The sequence below is a fragment of the Theropithecus gelada genome, chromosome 2 (genome assembly GCF_003255815.1).
Source record: "Theropithecus gelada isolate Dixy chromosome 2, Tgel_1.0, whole genome shotgun sequence".
Classification (NCBI taxonomy): Eukaryota; Metazoa; Chordata; class Mammalia; order Primates; family Cercopithecidae; genus Theropithecus; species Theropithecus gelada.
In genome coordinates, this window is record NC_037669.1 from 102,272,095 (window position 1) to 102,290,965 (window position 18,871).

Sequence of the window (18,871 nt, forward strand, 5' to 3'; positions counted from 1 at the left end):
GATAGATCTAAGAAAAATCATCATTTCAGTTTATTCAGTCTTTTCTTGTTGTGAGAGCAGGAGCTTGATGGGCAAGCTCTTTACATGTCTGAATGGCTGAAGGTATTTTGTAGGTATGATTAATGTTCATAACCAGTTAAGTTTAAGTAAAGGAGATTATCCTAGATAATCTGGATGGGCCTGATTCAATTAGTTGAAAGGTCTTTTTTTTTTTTTTTTTTTTTTTGAGACAGAGTCTCACTCTGTCACCCAGGCTGGAGTGCAGTGGTATGACCTTGGCTCACTGCAACCTCCACCCCACCGGGTTCAAGTGATTCTCCTGCCTCAGCCTCCCGAGTATCTGGGACTACAGGCATGTGTCACCATGCCCTGTGAGTTTTTGTATTTTTAGTAGAGATGAAGTTTCACTGTGTTGGCCAGGCTGGTCTCAAACTCCTGACCTCCAGTGATCTGTCCACCTTGGCCTCCCAAAGTGCTGGGATTACAAAGGTGAGCTACCATGCCTGGCCACTAAAAGGTCTTAAAAGCAGGAATGGGTTTACCCAGACAAAGAAATTCCATGTGTTTATAATAGGTTCATCTTGTCCCCAAAAATGCCAGCACGCCCTTCCTGAAAACCTGCCCGACAGATTTTAGGCTTGCCTGGTTAGTCCCTATAGTTGTGTAAACTGATTCTTTGTAATAAATTTCTTAATAGGTTATTAAGAAATAAATATTAAGCATTGACTGATACAACCATATCAAGGTAAATTCATATGTAAATACAAAAGACAGAATAAATGTATTTTTGCATACTTTTCTATCTGATTTAAAGGGCAACTATATCAACCAGTAACTATAAAACTGTCTTGATAGGCCTATAATGTATAAATATGTAATTTGTATGAAAATAATAGTACAAAGGAAGGGGAGAGAATAGAGCTGAGCTATATTACAGTAACATTTCAGACTATTGAAATTAAGTTGGTGTTAATCTAAACCAGACTGTTTGGAAATTAAGATATTAACTATAAAGCCCTGGACAAGCAGTGAGAAAATAACTTTTTAAAAAGTAAAAGAAACATGGAAACTAAAATGGCATACTAGAAAATAACTATCTAACAAAGGAGAAGGCAATAATGGAGGAATGCAGGAGCAAAAACACAAAATGCATACAGAAAACAAATAGCAAAATGGGAGATGTAAGTTCTACTCTATCAGTATTTACATTAAATATAAATGGATTAAACAATCCAATCAAAAGCTAGAGATTAGCAAAATTGATTTTTAAAAAATGATCCAAGTATATGCTGTTTACAAGAGACACTTTAGATTCAAAGACACAAATAGTTTAAAAGAAAAAGGATGGAAAAATATATATCATGCAAACAGTACCCAAAAGAAAGCTCCAGGAGATATATGAATGTTAGATAAAATAGGCTTTAAGACAAAAATTATTATTAGAGACAAGGAAGGATATTCTATAATTATAAAAAGATCAATTAGGAAGATATAACAATTATAAACATGTATGTATCTAACAACAGCACCCCAAAATACATGAAGCAAAAACTGACAGAATTGAAGGAGAAGTCAACAATTCAACAATAATGGTTGGAGACTTCAACAACCCATTTTTTAATAATGGAAAAACAACTAACCAGAAGATAAACATTGAAATAGAAGAGTTAAACAACACTATGAACCAAACAGAACCAGCAGGCAACACTCTACACAATAACAGCAGAATACATATTTTTCTCGAGCGCACAAGGAATATTCTCCAGAATAGCCTGTAAAACAAACCTCAATAAGTTTTAAAGGACTGCAATTATATAAAGTGGGTTCTCCTACAACAATAGAATCAAATTAGAAATCAACAGAAAGAAATTTGTGAAACAAAAATATGTGCAAATTAAATAACACATTCATAACTCAAATAAGAAACCACAAGAAAAATTAGAAAATACTTTTATATCAATGAAAATGAAAACATGATTTATGAAAAGTTATAGGATACAGCTAAGGCAGTGGTAAGAGGAAAATTTATATTTGTAAATACCACTTTCTTTAAACAAAAAAAAAAAAAAAAGAAAGATTGCAAATCAAAAACCTAAGATTTCACCTTAGGAAACGAGAAAGAGCAAACTAAACCCAAAGCAACAGGAAGGACAGAAATAATAAAGACAAGAAAGCAGAGATAAATGAAATAGAAAATAGAAAAACATTACAGAAAATCAACAAAAGCAAAAGCTGGTTCTTTGAAAATATCAACAACATTGATAAACCTTTATCTAGACTAGACTGACCAAGAAAAATTTGCTCAAGACTCAAATTAGAGAAATCAGGAATGAAAGTGGGGACATCACTACTGATCATACAGAAATAAAAATAATTATCAGAGAACACCACTAACAACTATGTACCAACAAATTACATAACAGATAAAACTGACAAATTCCTGAATTCCTAGAGTGATGCAAACTACCAAAACTGAGTAAAGAAAAACATCTTTTTCTGGGGAGGTGAGGGGTGGGGTACAGAATCTTGCTCTGTTGCCCAGGCTGGAGTGCAGTGGCACAATCTCGGCTCACTGCAGCCTCCGCCTCCCAGGTTCAAGCTATTCTCATGCCTCAGCCTCCCGAGTAGCTGGGATTACAGGTGCACACCACCACACTGAGCTAATTTTTGTATTTTTGGTAGAAATGGGGTTTCACCATGTTGGCTAGCCTGGTCTTGAACTCCTGACCTTAGGAGATCCGCCAACCTCAGCCTCCCAAAGTGCTGGGATTCCAGGAACGAGCCACTGTGCCCAGCCAAGAAAAAAGTCTAAATTGACCTATAATAAGACATTCAGTTACAGACATACCTCATATTTATTATGCTCTGCCTTATTGCACTTCACAGATACTGTGATTTTTACAAATTGAAGGTTTGTGATAACGCTGCATTGAGTAAGCCTATCAATGTCATTTTTCCAATTGCATGTTCTCGTTTCATGTCTCTGTGTCATGTCTTGCAAACTTTTTTGTTATAGCTGTTATGGTAATCTATGATCAGTGATCTTTGACATTACTACTGTAATTGTTTTGGGGTGCCATAAACAGCAACCATATAAGACAATGGGCTCAACTGGTAAATGCAGTGTGTGTTTTGACTCTCTACTTACTAGTCATTCCCCTGTCTCTCTCCCTCTCCTCAGGCCTCCCTATTCTTGAGACACAACAATATTGAAATTAGACCAACTAATAACCCTACAATAGCCTCTAAGTCTTCAAGTGAAAAGAAGAGTCGTATTATCTCACTTTCAATCAATGATTAAGCTAAAAATGAGCAAGCTTAGTGAGGAAGGCACATCCAAAGCTGACACAGGCAGAAAGCTAGCTTTGTGCCAAACAGACAAATAGTGAATGCAAAGAAATGTAATATCTAGCAAATGCCCTATTTGTGAATATTTTCAAATAAAAGATAATAAAGCAAATATAATGCTATGCGAACAAGGAAAAGAAAATAGGAGAAAGAAAGAATGTGATCAGGTTAACTGATAAAACAGAGGAGAACAAAACTGCTGCTTGAAATCCCTGCACAGGTGACATGCACAGGGGAGCTGAGCAAAACACTGCTGAAGATCGATTGGCTTAGCCATGTCAGGGCTCCAGCCCCAGAGCTCAGAGCAACACATGGAATAGTGAGCTGCCTCAGGCACAGAAGTCAAATATCACATGATGTCACTCTTAAGTGGGTGCTAAAAATGTGTACATATGGACATAGAGATTGGAATGATAGACAATGGAGACTTGGAAGGGTGAGGGCATAGGAGCGAAATGGGTGATGAGAAATTCGTTCATGGGTACAATGTATGCTATTTGGGTGATGGATACCCTAAAGCTCTGACTTGACCACTATATAATCTACACATGTAACAAAATTGCACATGTACCCCATACATTTGTACAAATAATAAAAATTAAAATTGAAAATTAAGGAAAAGACTGGGCTGCCACAGCATTTGCCCCCACTGAAGACTGTAGGTGTCATGCTGGAGAGAGGCCAGGGCAGAGCCTGCAGTAACATTGGACCTCTCAACTGTCATGAGGAAGAAACAACCAAAAAGATGCTATTCCTTCATTCTTATTTATGAATGAAGGCACAGATTGATTTGTGTAGCTGGCCATTGTGGGTTTTCTCCACTGTTTGTTTAGGGCTGTTTTCCCCAAAGGTCCCTTTCTCTGATGGATTCAGGCTAGCTGTGTGCTCTGAGGGTGGTGACTCACATGTACTTCACCCCTTAGAAGAAGGGTGCTCTCCACATCTACCCCCTTTTACTCAGAAGAAACTTACACCACCAGCTCCTTAGGCAAATCAATTTCCTCCTCCATTCAAAAACAGGACTAGACGGAAGTAGAAGAAAGCTCAAAAAGTAAAGGAGAAGCACTCCAACATTTGGGAAAACAGAAATTAGTTTTCTTGGGGGAATCTGAGAGGCTGCTGCATTGATAAGACTATAACAGATTACTATAGAAAAGGAAAGACCCAAGACCAACAAAGCTTGACATTTCAAAACATGATTGCCGCTTCTGGAGACCGATCCTCCTGCCACCCAGTAGGGGAAGGGGCGGGCACACAACCCACACAAGAGCAAGCAGGGCCTATCTCTGGAAAGAGCTAGATTCGCTTTCAGAGGTTGTTAAGCTGGGAGTGTGTGAGCCTGGAGCTCTAAGTGGCCTCTCCCCAAGGCAGAGTGCTAAGGGCCCTTGTCGACAGGGGAGAGAAAGGCCCACAAAGAAAGAGCAGCAGATGTGAGTGTTGGGACTGGGATGGAGGTAGGGAAGTGGGAAAGAGGGTAGAGAAAGAGAGAAAGCAGAAGACCAGACAAAGGGAAAGGGTTGGGCCCTTGGATTCAGCAAGGTGGGAATGCCCAGTTACATGAGCCAGTGCTTCCTCTTTTTTGCCTAAGTTGGTAATGTCTGTGTTTCCATCACCTGCTACTATAAACATTCTGATAATACAAGGTCCTTTCAGGAGAAAGAACAGAGACAGAAAAGGAAAGGAAATATGCAAAGACTTAATAGAAAGCCCTTCCCCTGAGCAGCAGGCAGACTTAGCCTTCACATCTAATGCCTGCAAAGTGCCCTGAAGGAGCAGTGCAAAGACTCATATCTAGACCTGTATTTGTTATCACAGGAGAGGACATTCGAACAACTGTCAGATGGTCAAGTATATAAAGTCCGACAACATTTGTCATGGTGAGAGTGTGGGGTAGTGGCTAGTCTCACACACTGTAGGCAGAAGTATAAAATGATACAGTCTTTTTGGAGGATAATTCAAGAGCATCCATAAATATTTAAATGAGCATTTAAATGTTTTTACAATGAAACACCAAATATACGCAAAAATGAGAATAAAACATATATACAGTTTAAACATATATATAGTTTAATAATAAAACAACATCTATGTACTACCTCCACACAACTTTAGAAACAAAATATTATCACCAGCCAGCTTAAGAAAATGAATATATATATATATATATATATATATATATATATATATTTTTTTTTTTTTTTTTTTGAGATGGAGTCTTGCTCTGTTGCCCAGGCTGGAGTGCAGTGGCACGATCTCAGCTCACTGCAACCTCCGCCTCCAGGGTTCAAGTGATCCTTCTGCCTCAGCCTACCAAGTAGCTGGGACTACAGGTGAGCACAACCACACCTGACTAATTTTTGTATTTTTAGTAGAGACGGGGTTTCACCACATTGGTCAGGCTGATCTCGAACTCCTGACCTCATGATCCGCCTGCCTCGGCCTCTCAAAGTGCTAAGATTACAGGTGTGAGCCACCACGCCCAGCAGGAAAATGAATATTTTATTTGAAAATAATTTGGGAAGGAGTGGGGAGAAGGAGATAGGGGATATGGATGAAACAGTACTTGCAGTGAGTTGACAATTATTGAAGGGAGGAAAGAGTACATGGGGGTTTATTACACTGTTCTCTTTGTTTTTATATATGTGAGAAGTTTTCCACTAGAAAGAAAGAGAGAGAAGGAGGGAAGTGGGGGAGTGGAGGGAGAATGAAGAAAAAAAGGAATACTACTAAAATCTTTGAAACCTCTAGCATGTTCCTCCCAGAATATAATGGTGTGTGCTCATCTAAATATGTCACACTTTTTTTAATGTCCATTCTCCCGTTGACAGACAGTGTTTTTTTCTAGTTTATCCTGTAGGAACAGTCCAGCCTGAGCATTCCTACATGAGCACACATCTCCCACTGCGCATGTATAAGGATTTCCCTGGGAGTATACTCAGAAGGGCAAACACTAGCTAATGCTAAAGTAGTTTCGAAAGTGGTTATACTAATTTACATCCCTTTAGTATACATACCCTAGAAAGATATATACATAATATAATCAGTGGATCGTCTCTAGGGAATGGCTTGCAGGTCATTTTGAGTTTCTTTTCTGTAATTTACAAATTTTATAGAATACTAATTTTCTGGATTCAATGGTTTTAAATCCAGAACATCTCTAGATAAATATATAATATAGATAAATACACCACAAATATGCATAGAGTTTGTTGTAGTGACTCTTCCCACGGCCTCCTTACCTCCAGGCCCCATTTTCCACCTCCAGCTCCAGGACGGTCTCCAGATGCTGGCAGTGCCGGGCCTCCAAGGTGATGTCCACCCTGCACTCCCCCAGAGAGTGAAGCTGGCCACTTGAAGGCTCAATGTCGAAGGGAGACACCTGCCCCGGAGAACACTCAGGAGAATGAGCACTGAGGACACTTGGAATTGCAGAGGAACTGGGGGCTGGCCATGCCCAACCAAGGTCGCCCCTAAGCTGCCCCAGCTCTTCCAAGAACCATCTGGGATCCAGAAACAGGCAAGCAGGTGGGGGACCAGAGCCACAAGAGTCTCGGGATTAAGAGCATAGAAACTGAGTCTCCAAGTAAAGGAATACGTAAGCCAGAGGGCCCCATGCCCTGGCCCAGATCTGAGAGATAGAAGGTGGAGGGAGGTGCTCCAGGGAAAATGGGGAGAGCTAGGGAGCCAGAGGAGAGCTGGTGAGCCAAACTAGGGGGGTGGCCCTCTGAGCAGCTTCAACTGAGGAAAGCCACCAGGTCACTAGTTTGGGGGTGGGGAGAGGCTGCTGTGGCCACAGATTTCTCCTTTGCACCCACATGGTCTTTCCCCCACCCCCTCCTTCTGTCCTCCACTGCAGTTTCAGCTTTATTTACCGCCCCCCTGCCCTGTCTGCCCCTCCTCCCATGCCAGGCACACACACAAAGGGAGAGGGGAAGGGAAAGAGCAGGAAGGAAAGTGTCCCCATCTGGGGAGGGCTCTTTACATTCCATTCTTCCTGCCCTGACTGAGAGAGGACACTTGCCCCTGTAAGGAAGGAGCACTTTGCTTTATTTTGTCTTTGTTGCTCATGTGCATCTCCCTTGGAGCTCTGGAGCTCTGGGGGTGGCTGTAGTCTGGGGTTGGGTTTCAGCAGCTCTGTGTCCCCTAATCTGAGACCATCTAACAAACCCCAACTCCCAACATTCTTTTGAGAGCTCAAAAGAATAGAGTGCAGAGAACTGTAGAGACGGGATTCCCATCAGCCTTGCTTTGACATAAATCTTACAATACTATAACATTGGCAATTATTTCCATTATAAAACATAATTATTCTTCACAGCGGGAAAACACCACAGACTGGAAACTAGAGAAGAGGGATCAGGTGTGATGCCGCTATCCATCAGCCGTACACGCTGGGGAAGCCCTGCCCCTTCCAGTCTCTCCTCTATCAAATAAGGAGGCTGACTGGGGTCTGTAAGCTTCCAACTGTGCTCTGGAAAATCCCAGGAAATCCCTGGAAGTGCAGGGGACTGGAATGTGGGGAGAAGCAGGATGGGGCAGAGGTGCCTAACAAGGGGGTCTCTGGGTGGCTAGTGCAGTCACACTTTATTCTATGTACTGGGCTTTTGCATAAAGTTTCACTTGAAGAAAGGGTTCAAATGCCTTGGCTAAACATAACGTGGACACTAAAGATACTGATGCCACCCTGCCCCCAACCCCATCCCAGCCCAAGCCCCAGCCTTAGTCTTCTGTGGTTTCAGGATCCATGGTGGGAGATTAATGAGCCCTGGAGGGGAGAGCATTGAACTCCAAGCCTGTGTAACAGGTACTTGGCAATGGCGTTGGCAATTTGATGCACACTGTCATAAACTCTAGGTTTCAGAGTGCCCAGCTACAGGCCGTCAGATAAAGGAGCAAGGCCTCCTTGGAATGGAAAGTCCACTTCCCTGGAGAAACGGAATGCACACTAGCAAAATAAGGTATATGCGTGGCTTGGATTGTCTTCCCTGGGCTCCCTAATACAGAAGGAGAAGTGCGCAGTGTTCTGACTCGGAAGGCAAGTGGGCAAGCAGGATGAGGACCTCGGTGGAAAGCAGCCAGAAGGAGAGTGCAGTCACCAAACAGACATGGCCAGGGTCTCACATGTGTGGTCCACCAGGGAGCTGCAGCCGTACCGTGGTGAAGGGGCAGTGATGTACGACTCACTGTGGACACTTTGCAAGTAGCTGGTGCTTTGTGTGACTTTGTCTTGTTCCAGATCACCCATTGCATTTAAATATGATTATGATAATACTTAGCTGCTTTTTTTCTACTTTTATCGTGAAAAGAAAAGTGCTATTTGAGTGGAAATAAATCTTGAATTTTCTTTTTGGAGCCTTGGGTTTGGGCTGCCAGCCTGTGACCAGATGCCATCTGGTAGTAGATCTCTGGAAGGATCCGAACCTTCCAGAGAGTGGGGAGGAGGTGGGAATGTGGCCAGAGCAGCAGCAGCCTTGGAGGCTTCCTGCCCAACCTAGCTGTCCATTTCTTCCTGCCTCGGGCGGCTCTGATGAGGGAGAAACCCATGCCCTATTTCTGAATCCGATGGTAGCAAAAGGCACAGGAAATGCTGGTGGGGGGTTACATTTGGCTGTAGAGAGGAGCTGAGCTGCCTCAGCGATGGGGAGAACCGGAGGCACCACCAGGCGGAAGTCACCAGGCAGGCTTTTCCTCCCCCAGCCTCGAAGTTCTGATCTAAATGCACCAGGGCAAGTTCGACCAGGGCAAGCTAAATGGGCTCATTGTAGGGGCACCACAGGAACCAGCAGTGCCCGACTTACATCCTCAGGCCTTTCTTGGAGGCAGACTGGGCTCTCCCTCATGCGCCACGTGGCTGGGAGCTGGCTGACGTTCCGGATCTGGATGGAGTTTGTGGCTTTCTGCCCCAGGCGGAGCAGACCAAACTGAAGGGCTGAGACGTTGATGATGAGGGCAGGCCCCTGAGACACCCAGAGAGCCTGTCACTGGGCCACCTGGGGATGGCTCTGTGTCCCAGCCCTGCCACCTCCCTGGGCCCACCCCGCTGCCCAGCTCCACCTGCAGCACCTTAAAGGCTGCCTCAATGTGTAACACCACTGGCGAGGGCGAGTCTTCGATTTCACACAGCAGGTCCTGGCTTGTGGGGCCGGGGACACCCCCAGTAAAGTTCAACTCAAAATCGCCGACCTCACTGGGCTCTGAGAGAGAGAGGGAAAGGGAGAGGCAGAGAGGAGAAGCAGGGGCAGTTTCCTCCTATGGTTGGGCCCAGACATCTGGCTTACAAGGACTTCTTATCTCCCTCACATCCCAGGCCTCAGCCAGAGCAGTCACAGGACACCAAGAGCCCTGCACAAGCCCCTTTAACTCTGAAGATTTCTTCCTGAGCCAGCAGGTCACAACCCCTCCTGCAGTCCCCAAGGTACCTATGACCCCCGTGCCGGGCTCCACTTCAATGATGTGGCAGTCGCTGATCTTCCCCCACAGGTATCTGATGGGTGACTTGCTGTTGTTCCACATCTGAAAGACATCCGAGACCGGGCTGCCCATTTACTGCCCCTTCATGTCAATTCTGTACCTGCTGAAGGACTGTAGGGTTGTGGGCTCGCAAAGAGTCCACATGACACTTCCTGGCTAATTCCTGGCCACCCAAAGCGATGGGCCTCCCAACCCAAAAGCACCCTCCCTCCACACTGCAGTACACGTGGCTGACATATTCTGCCAAGGATGGGAATGGGTTCCATAGCCCTAACTTTCAGAGGATTCTGGGAGGCTGATAAAATAAGACAGCCATGCCTGGCCTACACATCTGTGCAAGTCAAGTTGGGTTCAAGGCCCTGAGAACAGCCTTAGCCTTCATGCAGTGGCTGCTGCCATCTGTCCCTCCTGCTACATCCTCCCTACACTCGCACCCATGTCAGCACAGCCTCCGCCAGCCTAGGCAGGGGAGAGACAATGACCTACCTTAAAAGTCTTCTTCACATTTATGCCAATGTAGTTCTCCCCTGGGATGATGAGGGCATATGGCTGTAGGAGAACCTGGAAAGGTTCTACTGAGCCTTTCACTTCGATTTCCAGGACGATCACATCATCCACAGAGTAGGAGGAGTGCCCCAGGTTCTCCGCTTCTGAACTAAACACAAACCCACTGTGAGCTAGGAGCCGACACACCTGGAAGCACGTCCTAGCGTGTCCCTGCCTCTGTCCCACATGTTTGGCCTTGTGAAAAGAAAACACTCCCTAACCCACAGCTCCTGAGTCCCCTAAATCAGAGGCATTAGCCAGTGCCTGAAAGGTGGTGAGCACCAATAGCTGTGACAGTGGGTTAGCCTAAGGACTGAGACAGGGGCACTGCCCTGCTGCCTCCAGGGACCACTCTGCAGCCTCCAGCCTGGGATCTCTGCACCGGGCTGGCTGGAGTCCCAGCCTAAAGGTTTACACTGTGGGGGCAAAGACTTCCCTCCACACTCACCACCCCCCAGTTTTGGTTCCCCAAGAGCAGCAATGGGCCTGGGGCACAGCTCCAAAGTTCCTGGGGTGGCCTCATAGTGAGTTTAGCGAGCTTAGTGTGCTCAGCCCATTGCAGGGCTGGGTTGCAGGGCAAGGCAGAAAAATGCTCCCACTCCCCAAAGCCTGCGGGGGCCAGGCTGCCCACTTCCCCTCGCCTGATACCTTCCCCAGGAGAACCCCCAAGGTAGGGGAAGTCCCAGCTGAACACTTCTCATCCAGGGCCCAGTTTCTCTCACCTTACAGGCTCTGGGACTTCCTCTAGAACCATCTGGAGCACACTGTGAAAATCTCTCAGCTGCAAGGCAAACACAGTGCCCTGAAAACACCACCGCGTTCCAGCAGGTTGTCCTGGAGAAGGCTGGGGCATGGCAGGAATTCTTCCTCCCCTTAGCCTAGAAGGACCTTCTGAAAACCCAAGGATGCTTCCCTGCTGCCTCCTCCCCTCCTTAGGAAAGTGAAGTTGCTGCCAGAACATGAGCCAGGACTCAGGGGTCTGTCTCAGCTGGGCCTGGGAGCAAGAAGGAAAGGAAAGTCCTTCCTGATGCTGACAAAGCCCCTCAACATGTCTGAAGCACCACACCTTCCCAGGACAGACAACGAGGCAGCTGGATGCTGGGACTAGAGGCAGGATCACTCATCTCAGTCCCAAACCCACTAACAATGGCCCTGGAGCATCCTTTTCATGCCCAGCTTGAATTCCCCTCCAGCCTAACTGTGGCCCACAGGGCTTCACTTCACGTTGGGGCCAGCGCTGTGCTAACCTGGTCCTCAGGTCCCTGCACCTCACTCTGTCTAGGGGCTGCTGTGGTATGGATGGGGATGGTAATGTTTTTGCCATAGTAGACATGTGGGAGACACCCAGAGCTGAGGAAACTGGCCCAGGGTCTTGCTGCAGACAGGGTGGGTCTGGGATCAGGACCAGACAAAATGGTGAGCTGCTTCGCCCCGCACACCAGGTGTGTACTCCAGCCCAACTCAGCCAAGTGCTGGCCTGGGCAGGATGGCACCTCAGTGGGCCCAGCTGTGGCTTCAGTGTGATTAAAGAACACAGGTTGGGGGTCTAAAGATACAATCCAACCACGTGTGGCTACTGAGATGACACCATTTGAACCTCATGAGGAGAAAAGCTCAGGATGAACTCGTGGTCTGTGTGGGGGCTGAGAACCCCCTTCCTGGGCATGATGGAGAAGGCGGTCTCCTTGTCGGGGTGGCACTTGATGCTGTCCATGCTGAAGAATTCTCCAGGCATGAGGGGCTGCAGGTTGGGCTTCATGATCTGCCAGTAGAAGGCCAGCTCCACGTGCCTGTGGGGGCAATGCATCTAAGGTCATGTCCCAGTTCTGCTGGGAACAGGTCCCTCCACCCCATGCCTCCCCGCCCTGCTCCAGGAGGGAGCAGCAAAGGACCTAGGAACAGGAAGAGACCAGGTCAGCCTTCACAGCCTTCCAACGGAGGAGCCTGGGTTGGGGGGACCCGGGTGAGGGGTAGCAGGTGGGTGAAGGAGTCTAAGACAGAGACTATGTAAGAGAGCCCCTCACTTTCCAGCCATGGCAGCTGGAGGTTGGAACTACCATGACTCAGGGGACATGGTAAGTCAGGAATTCATGCTCCAGTCATTAAAGTGGAGGCGTCGATGCATCACCCCCCAATATCGGGAATATCTTCTGCAGTGTCTCTCACCACATGAGTTTCCAAGGTTTGCCACATCAACCCCATCCCTGCCCTCTGCCTTTCCTGCTGTGGGCTCCCAGGACACTGTGTCCAGAAAGATATGTGCCCACTGGCTGCCAATAGGAACAGTGGCAACTCCACAGCACGGGAGGGGCAGGACTTGCAGCTATCCTGGCTGACAGAGTCCTGTGTAATGCCTGGGGTCCCCAGGGCAGCCCTGGTTGGGAGGCTCCCTGAGATTTGTCCTGGTGTCATGGTGGTACTCAGAGGTGGGTCAAGGAATAAATGGCAAGGAGAATGAAACGCACAGACCACAGTCTGTCTGCCTCTGGGACTTGGATGGATTCCCCTACATGGCATGGTATGTCCTCTCTGGAAAGCTGTGGCTGGCTAGGGAGGGTCCAGGATGATTTGGGGCAGCACTGTCTAACCTAACTTCCTGAAGGGATGGAGATCTCATAGATCTGCACTGTCCAATATGACAGCCACTAGCTACATGTGGCTCGTGCCACTGAGGAAGTGAGCTCTTAATTTAAGTTTAATTGATTTAAATGTAAGTAGCCAAGAGTGGCTACTGGTTTCCATGATAGACTGTGTCAATCTGGATCCCTCAATTGAATCTGGATATCCATTCTGTGCCCAGTCTTCCCCAGGCCCTTGGAAGGACCTCCTGTCTCACTGGGACTCAGGGCCAGGTAAGCAAGGAGAAGGGTTGGGTATTGGGGCAGACACAGGGGTTACCCACGTAGCATTTCTAATAATCAGCTGCTTCCTAGCCGTGGACCGAAGGTTTTCAGGCTCAAATCGTATGAAGTGCTGGGCTGTTAAGTCTGTGAGCTCTCCAGGGTCTGGTTGGCTTTTTTCACCAGAAATATAGATCAGATCCAAAGCAATCAGCTGCCCAATTCCTGCCAAAGTAGGGTAACTGAAGTCAGTGAAGGCTCACTAGGGCTGAAATCTGGCCAAGACTGCTGCAGGACCCATCCTCCATCCACATGCAGCTGGCCTTGACCATGATTCTTGCAAGCCCACACTGGAGGGAAAAGGAAGATATCTGCGCACAGGTTAACATTCTCACATCTTTGAAGACCAAAAGGAGGCGATTTTGAGAACCTAGCATATAGCAGGCACTCAATTAATGAGGAAGGGAGAGAAGGGAGAAAAGGAGGGAGGGATGGAGTAAGGAAGGAGGGAGGAAGGGAGGGAGGAAGGAAGGAAGGAAGGGAGGGAGGAGCGACCAGGGGCATCTTGTTGCAATTCCTAGGATGCCTCTTCTAACCCTACAGAAATCTAGAGGTGGCTCTGGCTGTTTATGTGTGAGTCACTGGCAACTCCCCAAAGGAGATCAAAGTGACTTTCAAAATGAAACAATGAAAGATTTCACATCAGGTTTCCATCTGTCTCTTGCTAGAAGGCTCCTTGGACTGTCTCGCAGGCCACACTGGCTTGGGTCTCCAAAGTCAGACCAGAGCAAGGGGCCCAAAACTAGACTCTGGCACCTGGAGGCTGCAGCATTCTCAATGTGCGCTCCTGACACAGAGAGGGAACAGCTTGGCGGCTGCCAATGCTAGTGCAGTCAGTGGCCCCTGGAGCTGGGGCAGCCCCTCCAGCCCTGACCCTGGGAGTGCACGCAAGCCCACCTATGGTCACCAGCTCCTTTATCTGGCAGTTGTCGCACACGATGATGAAGGTCTGCTCTGCCTTTCCTAGGCTCTTAGGGCAAAACAAGACCTGGGGGAGAGAAGGGTTGTTCTGTTACCTCCCATTAAAGGGCTGCCACCCTCCCTGCCTCCCACCCTCCTCCTCTCAGACACCCCTTTCTTTGCTCTTCACTCTCTGCTCCCCTCCCTGCCGCCTCCCACTTTACTCCTAAGGCCAAGTGTTTGACCCTGGCTCCACCCCAGAGAAAAGCAGGGAGCAAGCTGAAAGGATATGAAGATAAAGTTCACAGAGACCAAAATACAAATGGTCCTTAAATGAATGACAACACATATCCTCATTCATAATAAGAGAAATGTCAATGAAAACCATCCAGAAGAACGGCTTTTTTACCCCTCATTACTGGCAAAGAGCAGAAGGTGAGCTGTCATAAATGCAATGATTTGTTTTCTATTTTTTTCCCCAATTCCCCCAACCTCCAGCCCTAGTAACCACCATTATACTCTCTGCTTTTATGAGTTCAATTATTTAAGGTCCAACATATAGGTGCAATCATGCAGTATTTGTCTTTCTGTGCTTGGCTTAACATAATATCCTCCAGACTTATCCATGTTGTCACAAACGACAGGATTTCCTTCTTTTGCAAGGCTGTTATTCCATTGTGTACATATACCTCATTTTCTTTATCCTCTATCAATAGACACTTTGGGTGATTCCATAGCTTGCCTATCGTGAATGATGCAATGAACATAGGAGTGTGGATATCTTTTAAATGGTATCTTTTGAGCCCAGGAGTTAGAGGCTGCAGTGAGCAATGATCACATCACTGCACTCCAGCCAGATTTCATTTGTATATATACCCAGTAGTAGGACTGCTGAATCATATGGTAGTTCTATGTTTAATTTTTTGAAGGAACTCCATATTATTTTCCATAATGGCTGTACTAATTTACATTCCCATCAACAGTGGGCAACGGTTCCCTTCTCTCCACATCCTCGCCATCACATGCCTTTCATCTTTCTGATAATAGCCATCTAACGGGTGTCAGGTGAGAGCTCACTGTGGTTTTAATTTGCATTTCCCTGATGATTAATTATGTTGAGAATGTTTTCATATACTCGTTGACCATTTATATGTCTTCTTTTGAGGAATGTCTATTTTGTCTTTCGCCCATTAGAAAAAGCAGGTTGTTTTCTTGCTGTTGAGTTAGGTTCCTTATACATTTTGGGAATTTACCCCTCCTCAGATGTGATAGTATTTTCTCCCATTTCACAGATTGTCTCTTCACTCTGTTGCTTGTTTCCTTTGCTGTGTAGAAGCTTTTTAGTTTGAGGTAATCCCATTTGTCTATTCATGTTTGTTTTTTTGTTTGTTTGTTTGTTTTGTTTTTTGAGACAGGGTCTCACTCTGTCACCCAGGCTGGAGTGCAGTGGTGTGATCGTTTCTCACTGCAGCCTCTAACACCTGAGCTCAAGCGATCCTCCCACTTTAGCTGCCCAAGTAGCTGAGACCACAGGGGCATGCCACCACATCTGGCTAGTATTTAAAATTTTTTTCTAGAGATGGGGTCTCCTTATGTTGCCTAGGCTGGTCTCAAACTCCTGGGCTCAAGCAATCCTCCCACCTCAACCTCCCAAAGTGTGAAGCCACCAAACCTGGCCCCTATTTTCACTTTTGTTGCCAGTGCTTTTGAAATCATATACAAAAAAATCATTGCCCAGACCAATGTCATAGACATTTCCCCTATTTTCTTCTAGTAGTTTTATATTTTCAAGTCTTACATTTAAACTTTAATCCATTGTATTAATAAGTAGATTTTTGTATACAGGGAGAGATATGGGTCTAGTTTCATTCTGATACACGCAATGATATTTTGTCTTGATTTTCTTCAAAATCATCTAGAAGAGCAGGGTGGGGATTGGCTGAGGGAAATGGAGGGGTAGAGATGTAACAAGATTGGCCAAGAGTTGATAATTGCTGAAGATGAGTAATGAATACATGGGTGATCATTGTTCTATTTTTGTGTATGTTTTAATATACAATGTCCATGAACTGTTTCTAAGTTTGATAATATACTGTATTGGCAAATGTGTAAGGAAACAGACACCCTTACATATTGCTGTTGAAAGTATAACTTGGTACAATCCGCATGGTAAGGATTTTGGCAACATGCATTACAATTATGAGGCCACAAAGCCCTGGATCAGCAAATCTACTTTAAGGACTGTATCCTGTGGGTAGACTCATCCTTGGACAGAGTGATGTATGTATAATTTATACATAATTTGTAGCCAGAGATCAGAAAAAAATCTTTGTGTCCATCAGCAGGACACTGCTGAACTAAATTATGGTCCATTCACACAGTAGGATACTATGCAGTTACTAAAACATATGAGAATGATCTCTAAGATATAGAGTTAAGTAGAAAACACAAGGCAAAGAACAGAGTATAGAGTGGGCAACTTTGTGTGTGAAGAAAAAAAAAATGGGGAAAAAAACATGTACAGTTGCTTATTTAGGCATAGACTATCTCTGGAAGGGCATTCAGAAAACTGGCCAGGTGTGGCCTCTGCATGGCTGAGGAACTGGGGTGAAAGGGAGCATTTCACTGTTTACCTATGTGCATCTTTTGAATATTTTATTTTTATTTATTTATTTTTAGAGACAGGGTTTCACTCTGTTGCCCAGGCTGCAGTACAGTGGCTCAATCACAGTTCACTGTAACCTCAGACTCCTGGCCTCAAGTGATCCTCCTATCTTGACCTCCCAAAGTGCTGAGATTATAGGCATGAGCCACTACACCTGGCTCTTTTGAATTTATTTTTTACTTTAAAAATTGTCTATACAGACAGTATGTCACTATGTTGCCCAGGCTGGTCTTTAACTCCCAGACTCAAGCAGTTCTCTTGCTTTAGCCTCCCAAAGTGCTACGAGTACAGACCTGAGCCACTGCACCCAGCCTCTCTTTTGAATGTTTAATCATGCAAATGTATTTCTTATTTGGAACTATGAATACATTTTGGAACAGACAAAACCCTAAACAATCAATAAACAAAATACTCAAGAAAGGCAAAGGGGAAAGCCTCCCCTGGCTCCCTCGCTGCTCCCCTAAGAGTCCTGCTGCTATCCTCTTCCTTTACTTGGAGATCCCAGGAGGACGGGATGAGGGGGATGTCCAGGGCAGAGCAGTTCCAATTCCTTAACGCTTTGATGAGCCTGTGACAAGGCCTGGACTACACCAAGAGAACAGGGAACCTGGCCTGTGTATGGGCCTTGTGGACCCAACCTGCCCCTCAGCAGTTGATGAGGCCTGACAAAGCCCCTGAACTGGCTCAGTCTCAATCCCAAGAACTAGGTTCTCATCAGGGATTAGATCAGCAGGGACCTGAATAAGAGAGCCACATCCTAGGGCTCCAGAACCCACTGGGCACTTGAAACTGGAAAGCAGCTGATAAGAGGAAGCCCTTCCTGAGAGCGTGGCAGTCGAACTCCAACTTGGCTGCACACCAGCATTCCCTGGGGGACTTCAGAAGTCCTGTACCCAGGCCACAGCCCAGTCTAGTGAACTCAGAACCTCAGGGGTGGGGCCTTGGTGTTGTTTCCAGGTCTCTCAGGTGATTGCAATGTGCAGTTGAGTTTAAGAGCTAATAAGGGCTGGCCGGGCGCGGTGGCTCAAGCCTGTAATCCCAGCACTTTGGGAGGCCGAGGCGGGTGGATCACGAGGTCAGGAGATCGAGACTGTCCTGGCTAACACGGTGAAACCCCGTCTCTACTAAAAATACAAAAAAAAAAAAAACTAGCCAGGCGTGGTGGCGGGCGCCTGTAGTCTGAGCTACTTGGGAGGCTGAGGCGGGAGAATGGCGTGAACCTGGGAGGCGGAGCTTGCAGTGAGCCGAGATCACGCCACTGCACTCCAGCCTGGGAGCACAGCGAGACTCCGTCTCAAAAAAAAAAAAAAAAAAAAAAAGAGCTAATAAGGGCTGCTGGATCTCACTACCTGGTGATATGGCATAGGTCAAATCCACCCCCAAGAAGCCAGACAGTTTTTGCTCCTGAATGTCAGGTGGCTCCCTTGGCAGGCTAGTGTGAAAGGCCAAGCATGTCTGTGGCAGCCCCACACCCAGTCACATGCAGTGGAGCCAGACTCCTAGACCAGGAGTTGGGGAGAGTGGCAGTATGCCACAGCAGGGACAGGAAGCAGCACCATTTCTCATGGGCACCTCTAGGGACCAGCAAGCAGGTGTGACCAGCTGAAGGGGGGCGGCAAAAGGGGCCAGTTAGGAAAGGAGACGCCCATAGCCAGGGGCAGACCGCTGAGAGCTTCTGCAGAGGTTCAGGATGAGGCCTAAGGGAGGTGGGCCTTGCTGACCATACAAACTGGGGATGAAGCAGGAAAGTGAGACAAAAGTCATGATAACCACAATAAGCAGGTACCAGATGATAGAGGGGCGTGGGGGACGGAAGGCCTAGTAGAGACTGAAGAACCAAGGGAAGATCTTGGAGGCAGCTTGGGCCTTGGTGGAGGTGGCTCCCAGACTAAAGGTGTGGACTAGCAAGGCTCAGGTTTGTGATGCAATGCTAGGGCTATCTGCATTTGCTTTGTGAAAATGCTCATAAGACAGTCAAATGACATCTGACATCACCCTACAGAATGCAAGAATATGTGTCTCCCCAGAAGTCACTAAGGCT

General features: G+C 46.5%; 1 protein-coding gene across 3 annotated transcripts in view; it reads right to left on the reverse strand.

The window, feature by feature from the left end:
- DLEC1 (DLEC1, cilia and flagella associated protein) overlaps positions 1-18,871 on the reverse strand; it is a 67,149-nt gene that overhangs the window by 15,667 nt on the left and 32,611 nt on the right. For all 3 annotated transcript variants that reach the window (XM_025375102.1, XM_025375104.1, XM_025375103.1), the window contains exons 11-19: positions 14,163-14,253; positions 13,268-13,430; positions 11,963-12,155; positions 11,088-11,146; positions 10,306-10,474; positions 9,768-9,861; positions 9,412-9,542; positions 9,147-9,305; positions 6,588-6,727 (exon numbers count right to left, since the gene is read on the reverse strand). In XM_025375102.1, coding sequence (XP_025230887.1) covers positions 6,588-6,727; positions 9,147-9,305; positions 9,412-9,542; positions 9,768-9,861; positions 10,306-10,474; positions 11,088-11,146; positions 11,963-12,155; positions 13,268-13,430; positions 14,163-14,253 — 1,199 coding nt within the window. The remainder of the gene's footprint in view (positions 1-6,587; positions 6,728-9,146; positions 9,306-9,411; positions 9,543-9,767; positions 9,862-10,305; positions 10,475-11,087; positions 11,147-11,962; positions 12,156-13,267; positions 13,431-14,162; positions 14,254-18,871) is intronic.